Source organism: Pituophis catenifer, unplaced genomic scaffold (genome assembly GCF_029215685.1).
Source record: "Pituophis catenifer annectens isolate HBS135680 unplaced genomic scaffold, rPitCat1.0.hap2 SCAF_10, whole genome shotgun sequence".
Classification (NCBI taxonomy): domain Eukaryota; kingdom Metazoa; phylum Chordata; class Lepidosauria; order Squamata; family Colubridae; genus Pituophis; species Pituophis catenifer.
Genome location: NW_027256890.1, coordinates 19,572,398 through 19,587,297, shown reverse-complemented (window position 1 = coordinate 19,587,297; position 14,900 = coordinate 19,572,398). Strand labels below are relative to the sequence as shown.

Here is a 14,900-nt window from a genome sequence, read left to right as displayed (position 1 = left end):
AAATGTATTATAAATACCATTGACTGGTGCTAATGGTTGATACAGGTTGCTGCCAGCATCCTAGGGATCAACCAAGTATCTTCTTAAAATATACGATAGTGATTATTATTATGATGATTATGATTATTATTATCATCTCTTTTATTCATTAAACATGAAACTCAGCCAACTGAACATTCAAAAATACATCACAAATATCATTGACTGGTACTGATGGTGGATAGGAGTTGCTACCAGCATCCTAGGGATCAACCAAGGACCTTCTTAAAATATACGATGATGATTATTATTATTATTATTATCATCTCTTTTATTCATTAAACATGAAACTCAGTCAACTGAACATTTAAAAATGTATCATAAATACCATTGACTGGTGCTAATGATTGATACGGGTTGGTGCCAGCGTCCTAGGGATTAACCAAGTATCTTCTTAAAATATACGATGATGATGATGATTATTATTATTATGATTATTATTATCATCTCTTTTATTCATTAAACATGAAACTCAGTCAATTAAACATTCAAAAATGCATCACAAATACCATTGACTGGTGCTAATGTTTGATACAGGTTGGTGCCAGCGTCCTAGGGATTAACCAAGGACCTTCTTAAAATATATGATATTATTATTATCTCCTTTATTCATTAAACCTGAAACTCAGCCAACTGAGCATTTAAAAATGTGTCACAAATACCATTGACTGGGGCTGATGGTTGATATGTGTTGCTGCCAACGTCCTAGGAATCAACCAAGGACCTTCTTAAGATGTACGATGCTCCAAGTAGCGCAGTTTTTTGCAGTTCCACTGGTGTTGTTGTTGTTGTTATTATTATTATTATTATTATTATTATTATTATTATTATTATTATTATTATTATTATTATTATTATTGCAAAGCCACACTTTCTGACCCAGCTTTCGCTGGGTTTCGACGCTGTTATGAATCAGCAGACACCCGAGATATTTAAAAATAAAGAGAATTATCCAGCTGGAAGGAGAGAGGGATAGACAGTCAGGCAGACAGACGTTGATCAATATATAATAGAGACGATAGATAATAAGTTTAGAGCAGTGTGCTCTTCAACCCTGACAGCTGTCAGATGTATAGATTTCGACCGGGAAGAATTCCCCAGGCAGCCTTGGTCATAAGATGAGGACTAAGTATAGAAGAGAACAGTGTCTCCTCCATGGCTGGGGGGTTCTGGGAGCTGCTCCATGCATCTACAAGCTGTCAAGATTTCGAGAGATATCAGAGAGAGAGAGAGAGAAAGAGATGGATGGATGCAGAGAGCTGATAGATTAAGGGATTTTTAGAGAGAGGGAGTTGATGGATGGGTAAATGGATGTTTGGATAGATAGGCAGACAGGCAGACACAGGGGAGGGAGAGCAGAGAGGGAGGGAAGGAGAGAAGAAAAGAAAGAGGGAAGGCAGGAAGGGAATGGCTAGATAAACAAGGGAAGGGAGGGAGGGAGGGAGGGAGGGAGGGAGGAAGGAAGGAAGGAAGGAAGGAAGGAAGGAAGGAAGGAAGGAAGGAAGGAAGGAAGGAAAGAAATACCTAGATAAACAGACCAGGGAGGGAGGGAAGGAAATAGATAGCTAGATAAACAAAAGAAAGGCAAGGAAAGGAAGGAAAGGAAGGAAAGGAAAGGAAGGAAAGGAGAGGAGAGGAGAGGAGAGGAGAGGAGAGGAGAGGAGAGGAGAGGAGAGGAGAGGAAAGGCTTCCTCCACCCTCCCTCTCTCATTATCTAGCCCTTTCCTTTCCTTTCCTTTCCTTTCCTTTCCTTTCCTTTCCTTTCCTTTCCTTTCCTTTCCTTTCCTTTCCTTTCCTTCCCCTCCAGTTCCCATCCCTTCCCTTCATCTCTTCTTCCTTCCTCTCCAATTCCCACCCCTTCTCTTCCTACATCTCTGCTTCCTTCCTTCCTTTCCTTTCCTTTCCTTTCCTTTCCTTTCCTTTCCTTTCCTTTCCTTTCCTTTCCTTTCCTTTCCTTTCCTTTCCTTTCCTTTCCTCCCCTTCCCCTTCCCCCTTCCCCTTTTCCTTCCTTCCTTCCTTCCTTCCTTCCTCCCTCCCTCTCTCTCTCTCTCTTCCTCCCCCTTCTTCTCTCTCTCTCTCTCTTCCTCCCCCTTCTTCTCTCTCTCTCTCTCTCTCTCTCTCTCTCTCTCCCTTTCTCTCTCTCTCTCTCTCAGACATTGTCCTATCAATGCCGGCCCCTCAGTGTCCAAGGGACGGAGGATTTCTCAACCTGGATGACCCCCCCCCCCCCACAAACCCTGGGGAGAGCCATTGGCTCTGTAGCACCACCAACATCCCGCCTCTGTGGGTCTCCATGGTTACAGGAGCATCGCTTGAGTGTGACTTTCATTCTTAGGCATCCCGAAATCAATCCGGGTTTCATTCAAGGTTTTCGATCCTGGTTGGCTTCTGTTGAAATAGAAGGGAAGGGATTCTGCCAGTGGTTCTCAAGACCTTATTTATTGATTTATTTATGTATTTATGTATTTATGTATATTTATTTATTTCCCTCCCTCTTTCTTCCTCCCTCCCTCCCTTTCTCTCTTCCTTCTTTCCTTCCCTACCTCCTTCAATCCCTCTTTTTCTTCCCTTCTTCCCTTCCTTCCTTCCTTCCTTCCTTCATTCATTCATTTCCTACTCTATTTTTTGTTCCCTCCCTCCCTCTTCCTTCCTTCCTTCCTATCTTCCTTCCTTCCTCCCTTCCCCCTCTCCTCCTTCCCCTTCCTTATTCCCCTCCTTCATTTTCTTCTCTTTCAGTTTTCTCCTTCCCTCCCTCCTTCCTTCTTTCCTTCCCTCCCTCCCTGCTTCCCCTTCCTTATTCCCCTCCTTCATTTTCTTCTCTTTCAGTTTTCTCCTTCCTTCCTTCCTTCCCTCCCTGCTTTCCCTCCCTACTTCCTTCTTTCCTTCCCTCCCTCCCTCCCTACTTCCCCTTCCTTATTCCCTTCCTTCAGTTTCTTCTCTTTCAGTTTTCTCCTTCCCTCCTTCCTTCCTTCCCTGCTTTCCCTCCCTACTTCCTTCTTTCCTTCCCTCCCTCCCTCCCTACTTCCCCTTCCTTATTCCCTTCCTTATTCCCCTCCTTCATTTTCTTCTCTTTCAATTTTCTCCTTCCTTCCTTCCTTCCCTCCCTGCTTTCCCTCCCTACTTCTTCTTTCCTTCCCTCCCTCCCTCCTACTTCCCCTTCCTTATTCCCCTCCTTCATTTTCTTCTCTTTCAGTTTTCTCCTTCCTTCCTTTCCTCCCTGCTTTCCCTCCCTACTTCCTTCTTTCCTTCCCTCCCTCCCACCTTTCTTTCCTTCCCTCCCTCCCTCCTACTTCCCCTTCCTTATTCCCCTCCTTCATTTTCTTCTCTTTCAGTTTTCTCCTTCCTTCCTTTCCTCCCTGCTTTCCCTCCCTACTTCCTTCTTTCCTTCCCTCCCTCCCACCTTTCTTTCCTTCCCTCCCTCCCTCCTACTTCCCCTTCCTTATTCCCCTCCTTCATTTTCTTCTCTTTCAGTTTTCTCCTTCCTTCCTTTCCTCCCTGCTTTCCCTCCCTACTTCCTTCTTTCCTTCCCTCCCTCCCTACTTCCCCTTTCTTATTCCCTTCCTTCTTCCCCTCCTTCTTCCCCTCCTTCATTTTCTTCTCTTTCAATTTTCTCCTTCCTTCCTTCCCTCCCTACTTTCCCTCCCTACTTCCTTCTTTCCTTCCCTCCCTCCCTCCTTTCTTTCCTTCCCTCCCTCCCTCCCTACTTCCCTTCCTTATTCCCTTCCTTCTCATTTCCTTCTCTTTCTCTTTCTTCTTCTTCTCCCTTCATTCCTCCCTCCCTCCCTCCCTCCCTGTTAGTATCAGCAAACACCAATCCGTTGCATTGGACTTAAGTTGTCAGGGCACTTCGGTGGCACCACTAATATTGGGAGGGGGGGGCTCTGCTTCCTTGTGGGAGGGGGGAGCCTTCCTTGTCCTCCCTGCTTGTGGCCACAGAGAGACAGTTTCAACTCAGCTGAAAGAGCAGCTGGCAAAAAAAAAAAAACCAGAAATTTTCTCTGGGTTCAAGATTTAATCTTCTACACTGTTGCCCTGTTGAATTTCTGGCTGACCTCTGGCCACACGGATCCCTGCTTCTCTGGAGGAGAGACCCACATCCTTTCAGACAAGCCAGGAAAAAAAATACCCCAGCCAAATAATATAGGAATTCGAGGTAGATTTGGGGTGGAAGGAAGACAGCCAAGGTCTGCAATAAATTCAGTGTTTGCCAGGGTAAAAAAAAAAAAGACAAGAGTTTTGTAAACACACCGTAAAATTGTGGGGAAAGGCTGATGAAAACCACAGAGATGCAAAAGAAGTTTCTTCAAAAAATGTCCAAAGCCAAGAATCTTTCTGAATTTTGCAACATCTGGCTTCGTCCCAGCCATATGTCTCTGTCCTTGAAACGGACAAGCCACAACTGGAAATCCTAGTTAGTTCTCTTTGCCCAGAAGGGAAACATCTGGCTCAATCTGGAATTTCAAGCCTTGAATGTTGAGGGGAAGAAAGTTGATAAAGGGTTGAAACTTGAAAAGCAACTTTTAAAAGGAGAATTCGGCTGCACCAGTTATCTTTACACAGAAAAAAATCTGTTTTTTTTTTTCTTTTCCTTTTCTTAGTTGACTCATTTAGAGAGAGGGGGACACGGTTATTTTAATGATAATTATTTGCTGTGTGTCCCTGCTCAAACCCCTCTTTCATTTCCTATTTTAAGGACGATCTTATTCTCCAAAATCATCCCAAGGTCCAGATCCTTAAATATATCTATCTTATTTCTTTACTTTCCAGCAAAAAAAATAAATAAAATAAAATAAAAATCCAGGCCAATCAATATGCCAGTAATTGCCAGTTCCAAACCAAGAACAGTCCGTTTCCTGCTCTGTTTTGTTGCCGGCGAGAAATCTTTACAGTTCTTTTCCGCTTAAACTTGAAAAGAAAAGGGCACCAAGGAGTGATCGTAGATTTTCCCCCCGGCTATTGATGGGATGGAAAGAAAGTTTGAAAGGGAGCGAAACGGGAAAGGAAGGAGCGGTTGACACAAAGGAGGGCATCAAAAGGGCTATATAGCTAGTCCTCGATTTACGACCGACGTACCTGTTGCTAAGCGAGACATTTCCTAAGCGAATTTTGCCCCGTTGAACGAACTTTCTTGCCACGGCGGTGGTTCGATTAATAACACGGTTGTTAAGTGGATCTGGTTTTTCCCCATTGATTTGGCTCATCAGAAATTCACCAAAGGTGGACCTGCGACCGTCATAAATACGAATCCGTTGCCTGAATTCTGATCGCTTGAACGTTGTTAAAAGTGCAAAAAAAAAAAAAAACTGATCCTAAATCGCTTTTTTTTCAGCGCCGTCATGACACCCGAATGTCCCCTACGTCGAGGCCTTGCCCGTAAGGCAGCTGGGGAAAGCGAGCGGGGGTTTCGTAAGGACTAGAAACCTGGCTCCAAATTGGTTTTATTTGTTTTTCTTTCCCCTCACTTAGCTCTTCGTGATCGACAACGGGGCCGATGACTGGCGGATCGCCATGACTTACGAACGTATCCTGTACATCACTTTGGAAATGTTGGTTTGCGCCGTGCATCCTATCCCGGGCGAATATAAGTTTTTTTGGACCGCCCGGCTGGCTTTCTCGTACACGCCTTCTCGCGCCGAAGCCGATGTGGACATTATCCTCTCCATCCCCATGTTCCTCCGCCTCTATCTCATCGCCCGGGTGATGCTCCTTCACAGCAAGCTCTTCACCGACGCCTCGTCCCGCAGCATCGGGGCGCTGAACAAGATCAACTTCAACACCCGTTTCGTCATGAAGACGCTCATGACCATCTGCCCCGGCACGGTGCTTCTGGTCTTCAGCATCTCCCTCTGGATTATTGCCGCCTGGACCGTACGGGTTTGCGAGAGGTGAGTTCGTGCAGCGGGGGTGGATGGGGGCGGGCCCCCGTTGGCGGACAGTTGGGTTTGCTTCACGGCTGCGGGGGTTCGCTTAGGGACCGCCGCGAGTAAGGAAGGCCGTAACGTCAGGGCTGGATTTATTTGTCTGTCTATCTATTCATCCATCCATCCATCCATCCATCATCTATGCCTCTATCTATCTATGTATCTAATCTGTTTCTATCACTAACCAATATATCTATCTAATCTATATCGCCTAACTATCAATGGTATATATCTATCTATCCATCCTGCCTGCCTGCCTGTCTATCTCTATCTATCTCTATCTCTAATCTTTAGCTTCTATCTCATCTGTTTCATCTATCTACCTGCTGTCTATCTATCATCCATCCATCACCTATGCCTCTATAATCTATCTTCTCTTTCTCTCTCTCTCTCTCTCTCCCCCCCATATCCCAATCTATCCATCCATCCATCCATCTATCTATCTATCTATCTATCTATCTATCTATCTATCTATCTATCTATCATTCTATCATTCTATCATTCTATCATTCTACATCATCTACCGGTATATATTAACTTCAGCTTCTATCTATCTATCTATCTATCTATCTATCTATCTATCTATCTATCTCAGATAGATAGATGTATCTATCATCTCTGTTTATCTGTTTATCTATCTATCATCTATCTATTTATCTATCATCTGTCTATTATCTATGTTTATCATCTATCATCTATCTATCTATCTATCTATCTATCTATCTATCTATCATCTATCTGTTTATCTGTTTATCTGTCTATCATCTATCTGTTTATCTGTTTATCTGTCTAACATCTATTTATTTATCTATCATCTGTCTATCCATCTATTTATCTATCATCTATCTATCATCTATGTTTATCTATCATCTATCATCTATATCTATCTAACTATCTATCTATCTATCTATCTATCTATCTATCTATCTATCTATCTACCTATCTATATCAGATAGATGTATCTATCATCTATCTGTTTATCTGTCTATCATCTATTTATCTATCATCTGTCTATCCATCTATTTAACATCTATCTATCATCTATGTTTATCTATCATCTATCATCTATCTATCTATCTATCTATCTATCTATCTATCTATCTATCTATCTATCTATCTATGTCAGATAGATGAATCTATCATCTGTTTATCTGTCTATCATCTATCTATTTATCTATCATCTGTCTGTCTATCCATCTATTTATCATCTATCTATCATCTGTTTATCATCTATCTATCTATCTATCTATCTATCTATCTATCTATCTATCTATCTATCATGTCAGATAGATGTTTCTATCATCTGTTTATCTGTTTATCTGTCTATCATCTATCTATCTATTATCTAACTATCATCTTTCTATCTATCTATCTATATCGTCTATATATTGTATCATGTATATCCCTATAATCTACCTTTTGGTCTATCTACTTCTAAATATATAACTACACAGAGAGAGAGAGAGAGAGAGAGAGAGAGGCAAACACACACACATCCATATATTTGCTTCTAAATCTTCTAAAATTTAGCCAGGTCACTTCTTTTCCTTTCCAATTCTTCCACTCAGCTGGTAGAAGAAGAAGAAGAAAAAACAACAACAACAAAAGAGTTGTGGGCTGAATGTGAACCCACAAACACACACAGAGGGAGAGAGAGAGAGAGAGAGGCTTTCCACCTTCTTTGTCATCTCCCTTCCCGCTGGGTTGGCCTTATCTTGGAACATTCAGGCTGCAAAAGAAGCCTGCGTGACACTTCGACAAAAACACACACACACACACAATGCGCAGGTTTGTCCTCGTGCTAGTGACAGTGCCGGGAAGTAACATTCACGTGGGGTGTAGGCGGGACTCCCTAACAACCAGGGAACAGAGACTCTCGGCAGAACCCCCCCGCCTACTGAAAGGCTCCGGGTGCGAAATTAGCCAAGCCAAGGAAAAGGTGTAAACCTTCCCCACCTGGTTTATTTTGCGTGTCTCTCTTTGTGTGTGTGTGTGTGTGTGTGTGTGCGCACCACAGTATTGCTCACAGGTGTGAATAGATGGGGAAGGCCTGGTGTGTGTGTGTGTGTGTGTGTGTGTGTGTGTGTGTGTGTGTGTGTGTGTGTGTGGATTTGTGTGGATTTTCGCACGTGTCAAACACCTGGTTGCTGACCACACATTCTAAACATCTTTCTGAGGTTCTTAGAAGCGTGAAAATGGTTGGAAGTTGGGCTATCCCGAAAGGGGAGGGGGGAAAAATAATGAAAAAAAAAAAAAGACATTAAAAAAAATGTTTTGCCTTTGTTTAGTTTTATTTTATTTTATTTTATTTTATTTTATTTTATTTTATTTTATTTTATTTTATTTTATTTTATTTTATTTTATTTTATTTTATTTTATTTTATTATTTTCCTTTCTGGTTGTGGGGGGAATTCTGGGGATTGACGTTTATCTATCTTGAAACATGCTGGCTGGAGAATTCTGGGAGTAAAAAATCCATCCCTCTTTAAATTATACTGGCTGGGGAATTCTGGGAGTTGAAGTCCATCTTAAAGGATGCCGGCTGGGGAATTCTGGGAGTTGAAGTCCTTCCCTCTTAAAGCATGCTGGGTGGGGAATTCTGGGAGTTCAAGTCCATCTTAAAGGATGCCGGCTGGGGAATTCTGGGAGCTGAAGTCCTTCCCTCTTAAAGCATGCTGGGTGGGGAATTCTGGGAGTTCAAGTCCATCTTAAAGGATGCTGGCTGGGGAATTCTGGGAGTTGAAGTCCTTCCCTCTTAAAGCATGCTGGGTGGGGAATTCTGGGAGTTCAAGTCCATCTTAAAAGATGCTGGCTGGGGAATTCTGGGAGTCCATCTTAAAGGATGCTGGCTGGGGAATTCGGAGAGTTGAGGTCCACCCATCTTAAAGCATGAATTCTTTGTTAACATCTCATGATTGAGTAAATCCTTGCTATCCAGCCCAGGAAATTCCGATTTTAAGTCCTCTTGGCTCACATATGTTGGGCCGCAGAAGCCAAGATCTAATCTGGCCTCTGAAAAAAATAAATTGTAGATCTGTGCAATGCATAATGAAGCTGTTTTTCAGGGCTCTGCAAAGAATCCTAACCGAAATCTAACCTTTCCTCTTGGCTGAAGAGAGCGAGAGAGAAAGCGATCAATAGTCATTAACCAGACTTATAAAGCCAGCAATGGAGAGAAAACCGAGCGTTTTAATCCCAAAGGATGGGGGTTGGGGGCTTGCAGAAAATTTCCCAGATAAAGGAGAGATTATTTTCATTTCAAAAGCTTTGGTGTTATATTTGGAAGTGTAAAAAACTGGGAGGGTGGGGGGGAATAGGCCCGCTCTTGGCCAGATGTTGCAACGTTGAGGGACAGTAACCTGGGTAGTCTAAATTAGCAAACGTCCTTGGGATTTTTCACTTGGGGTTCGGTGGAAGGCCAGTGTCTCCAGAGCTGTATTTCTCAACCTCTGCAACTTGAAGAATGGTGGACTTCGACTCCCAGAATTCCACAGGTTGGAGCATGTTGGAGAAGTCTGGGACTTGAAGTCCGTAAAGAAGTATGCAAGAAGTATGGACGTCGAGTCCCAGAATTCTCCAACCTGCTTTCAGATGGATGGACTTCCACTCCCAGAATTCCCCAGCCAGCATGCTTTAAGATGGGTAGACTTCAACTCCCAGAATTCCCCAGCCAGCTTGTTTTAAGAGGGATGGACTTCAACTCCCAGAATCCCCCAGCCAGCTTGCTTTAAGATGGGTAGACTTCAACTCCCAGAATTCCCCTTCCAGCATGCTTTAAGAGGAGTGGACTTCAACTCCCAGAATTCCCCAGTCAGCATGCTTTAAGAGGAGTGGACTTCAACTCCCAGAATTCCCCAAACCAGCATGCTTTAAGATAGGTGGACTTCAACTCCCAGAATCCCCCAGCCAGCCTGCTTTAAGATGGGTATACTTCAACTCCCAGAATTCCCCAGGCAGCCTGCTTTAAGAGGAGTAGACTTCAACTCCCAGAATTCCCCAAACCAGCATGCTTTAAGATGGGTATACTTCAACTCCCAGAATTCCCCAGGCAGCCTGCTTTAAGAGGAGTGGACTTCAACTCCCAGAATCCCCGAGCCAGCCTGCTTTAAGAGGAGTGGACTTCAACTCCCAGAATTCCCCTTCCAGCATGCTTTAAGAGGAGTGGACTTCAACTCCCAGAATTCCCCAAACCAGCATGCTTTAAGATGGGTAGACTTCAACTCCCAGAATTCCCCAGCCAGCCTGCTTTAAGATGGGTATACTTCAACTCCCAGAATTCCCCAGGCAGCCTGCTTTAAGAGGAGTAGACTTCAACTCCCAGAATCCCCCAGCCAGCCTGCTTTAAGATGGGTATACTTCAACTCCCAGAATTCCCCAGGCAGCCTGCTTTAAGAGGAGTGGACTTCAACTCCCAGAATCCCCGAGCCAGCCTGCTTTAAGAGGAGTGGACTTCAACTCCCAGAATTCCCCTTCCAGCATGCTTTAAGAGGAGTGGACTTCAACTCCCAGAATTCCCCAAACCAGCATGATTTAAGAGGGATGGACTTAAACTCCCAGAATCCCCCAGCCAGCTTGCTTTAAGATGGGTAGACTTCAACTCCCAGAATTCCCCAAACCAGCATGCTTTAAGAGGAGTGGACTTCAACTCCCAGGATTCCTCAGCCAGAATAACTAGCTGGGGAATTTTGGGAGTTGAAGTCCACCGTCTTCCAGAGCTTGAAAAACACTGTCCCAGAGAGGTTCCCGCTGGGTCCAAACTCCAGGAAAATTGTTTCGGTGCCTCCTGATTGTGGCTGTGTCATTTCACCCCCAGCAACCTGATTTTCTTCGGCAGGTATCACGACCAACAGGATGTGACCAGTAACTTCCTGGGTGCCATGTGGCTGATTTCCATCACCTTCCTCTCCATCGGGTACGGCGACATGGTCCCACATACCTATTGTGGGAAAGGCGTCTGTCTGCTTACGGGGATCATGGTAAGCCACGAAAAATCTGCTTTAAAAAAAAAAAGAAAGAAATGCCCCACGTGTTCGTGAGCACAAGGGCACCAGTAATGTATTCAATTTTTTTGACCCTCCCAATATTTGGGGAAGGGTGCAAAGCGATTGTGCACACAATGTGGAGAAAAGTATACAGGTCATCTCTGACATATGACCACCGTTGAGCCTAAAATTCCTGTGGCTAAGTGGCTATCATTTGGTGCAATGAATTTTTATTTTTCCGGAATCATGAGGACTAGGACCTTGATGAAAGGTGGAGCAGCAGCTCTTTGAAAGCAGAAGGAACTATCCTGGGCTCCAACACAGAATGAAGGCTTTGTAGATTGGACACACAAGTGTCAGTGGCCATTGATGTGTTCTGTCGATGGTCATCGAATCATCCTGTCAATGGTATCAGGTCAAAGTCAATGGCTGTTGGCCCACATCAATGGCCATTGACTCATGTCAATGGCTATTGAGCTATGAGGTCAACATCAATGGCTGTTGGCCCACATCAATGGCTGTTGGCCCACATCAATGGCCATTGACTCACGTCAATGGCTACTGAGCTATCAGGTCAACATCAATGGCTGTTGGCCCACCTCAATGTCCATTGACTCATGTCAATGGCTATTGAGCTATCAGGTCAACATCAATGGCTGTTGGCCCACCTCAATGTCCATTGACTCACGTCAATGGCTATTGAGCTATCAGGTCAACATCAATGACTGTTGGCCATCAATGTCCATTGACTCATTTCAATGGCTATTGAGCTATCAGGTCAATGTCAATGATCATCATATAAATGGCCATTGATGTGTCCTGTCAATGGCCATTGACCCATCATGTCAATGATCATATTGATGGTCATTCACCCATCATGTCAATGATCATTAACTCATCAATGGCCATTCAACCCATATATCAATGAAGATTGACCCATGTCAATGGCCAGTGACTCATTATGTCAATGGCTATTGACTCATCGTATCAATATCAATGACCATTGACTCATTGTGTCAATGGCTGTTGAATATTTAAAACGAAGCACTCTTATAATTTTTTTGTCCTGCTCTTGCATATCTCTGCTGTACCTCCTTTTTTTTTTTTAAACTAGCAATGCCAGCTAGATAATTGCATTTAATACCAGCTCACCTTAGCCTCTGGTTACTAGGGAGACCACAAAGGTCAAAAGCCTGTTTTTGAAAGGGGTGGTGGAGAATCAGACCTTCAAATGAGAGGAGGGGGTGAAATGCACATTAAATGCCTGGCATAGCCATGCAGGCAGGAGCTCTTGAGTTCTCCACTTCATCCTGCAAACTGCAGCTCCTTCGGCCTCGCAGGAGGCCGGAAAGCTCAGCCTCAAAGTAAAAAAAAAACAATAACCGAAAGAGCAAAATAGCTTGGCTTTGGGGGGGGGGGTCTCTCCGGGGAATATTTGCAAAGAAAAAAGCCTTCCCAGGCAGAATGGGACCCTTGGAAAGGGCAAGCAAGGCTGGGGGAAGAATCGGGGGCCTGCTTCTTGCGTCTTTAATTTATTGAGAGCGGTTGTGTAAAGCGAGAGAGGGAGATGGGTGGTTAAGAAATATGATAGATAGGTAGGACCGACAGATGATAGGGTAGGTAGGTAAGTAGGTAGGTAGATGGAAGGTAGATAGATAGGCAGACAGAGAGAAAGACACAGAAGGAAGGCACGAACGAAGAAAGGAACAGATAGATAGAAATAAATATACAGTAGATAGATAGGGCAGGAAAAAAGGAAGATAGATAGATAGATAGATAGATAGATAGATAGATAGATAGATAGATAGATAGATGATAGATAGATAGATAATAAGATAGAAGATAGATGATAAGATAGACAGACAGACAATAGATAATAGAGAAGATAGAAAGATTGGATGGATGGATGGATGGATGGATGGATGGATGGATGGATGGATAATAGATAGATAGATAGATAGATAGATAGATAGATAGATAGATAGATAATAAGATGATGGTTAGATGATAAGATAGACAGACAGACAGGCAATAGATAATAGAAAAGATAGAAAGATTAGATGGATGGATGGATGGATGGATGGATGGATGGATGGATGGATGGATGGATAGATAGATAGATAGATGGATGGATGGATGGATGGATGGATGGATGGATGGATGGATGGATGGATGGATAGATAATAAGATAGAAGATAGATGATAAGATAGACAGACAGACAATAGATAATAGAGAAGCTAGAAATATTGGATGGATGGATGGATGGATGGATGGATGGATGGATGGATAGATGGATGGATGGATGGATGGATGGATGGATGGATAATAAGATAGAAGATAGATGATAAGATAGACAGACAATAGATAATAGAGAAGATAGAAAGATTAGATAGATAGATAGATAGATAGATAGATAGATAGATAGATAGATAGACAGACAGACAGACAGACAGACAGACAGACAGACAGATAGATCTCCCAGTGATCAGGCCAAAGCCACCCTTTCTAGCTATGCTCCCTCAAAATAAAGCCTCCCTGTATAAGAGCAATCTACCTCTTAAATACATCTTCCCTTCCTCCTGAACAGCCTGTTGTGGTTTTGTGTTTTTTCCCCCACCAAGTTAATGCTTGGCAGGCCCTTGTGTGAAACAGGATGTTGAACGACTGGGTTTCGATCCCCGCCGGTCCAGAGCAGATCCAGATGTCCCCCCCTGCCCCGCCCTCCCCAATTCTCAGCTCCAGCTGGGGCCCATCTTCGACACTCTCTCTCTCTCTCTCTCTCTCTCTCCTCTCTCTCTCTCTCTCTCTCTCTCTCTCTCTCTCTCTCTCTCTCTCTCTCTCTCTCTCTCTCTCTCCACCCATCGGGTTCCGTGCTGGCTGCCTTCGATTCATTTATCTTTTCTTTGATTAATGGTCTTGATTGGGGTTGCCTCCTGGGAAGGGGGGGGGGAGAGGGGGGGGCAGGATGGTGGGGGGGCAGGATAAATGCGTGATTGCAAAAGAAGTCAAAATAAATTGCTGATATTTCTCAACTGGGGAACCGATGGCCTTGCCAAAGGGATTCTTCGCCGATTTGGGACCTGCGAAGGAATTCCAGAGCGGAGGGGAGCAGCTGGGAGGGTGGGAGTTTAGAACTCGGAGCTCTGTGGATCTGCAGTGATCTCTCTCTCTCTCTCTCTCTCTCTCTTTTCTATCTATCTGTCTTTCCGATCCAGTTTCTAGCTCTTCACCCCTGTTTTATCATCTAATTCCATCTATCCAGCCATCTCTCTTCTCTCATCTCCTCCCTCCCTCCCTTCCTCTCCTCGCTTTTTCTTTCCTTTTCCATCTCTCTCTCCTTTCCTCCCTTCTGCCTTCTCCCCTCCTTTCCTCCCTCCCTCTCTCTCTTCCTCCCTCCTTCCATCTCTCCCTCTCTTTTTTGTATTTGTCTCCGGGTCTAATACTTCATTTATCTTCCTTTCTTCTCTCTTCCTTCCTCTCTCCTTCTCGCTCTCTCTCTCCTATCTTCTCTCTCTATCTTTTCTCTCTTCCTTTCACAAGTCTCTCTCTCCCTCTGTACCTACCTATTCATCCATCCTTCCATCCATCTATTTCCCTCCCTCCATCTCTCTCTTTTTTTCTCTCTCTGTATCTACCTATCCATCCATCCTTCCATCCATTTCCCCCCCTTTCTCTCTATCTACCTATCCATCCATCCATCCTTCCATACATTTCCACCTCTCTCTCTCTGTATCTTCCTATCCATCCATCCTTCCACCATCCATCCTTCCAACCCATCTATTTCCATCTCTCTCTCTCTGTATCTACCTCTCCATCCATCCTTCCTTTCATCCATTTCCCTCTCTCTCCATCTCTCTCTCTCTCTCTGTATCTACCTATCCATCCATCCTTCCATCCATTTCCTTCTCTCTCTCTCTCTCTCTCTCTCTCTCTGTATCTTCCTATCCATCCACTCCT

General features: G+C 43.9%; 1 protein-coding gene across 1 annotated transcript in view; it reads left to right on the top strand.

Moving 5' to 3' along the window:
* The window catches only part of KCNN3 (potassium calcium-activated channel subfamily N member 3), a 39,145-nt gene that overhangs the window by 7,750 nt on the left and 16,495 nt on the right, over nt 1–14,900 (top strand). Inside the window, exons 3-4 of the mRNA XM_070951482.1 lie at nt 5,506–5,924; nt 10,774–10,936. Of these exons, the coding sequence (XP_070807583.1) occupies nt 5,506–5,924; nt 10,774–10,936 (582 nt within the window). The remainder of the gene's footprint in view (nt 1–5,505; nt 5,925–10,773; nt 10,937–14,900) is intronic.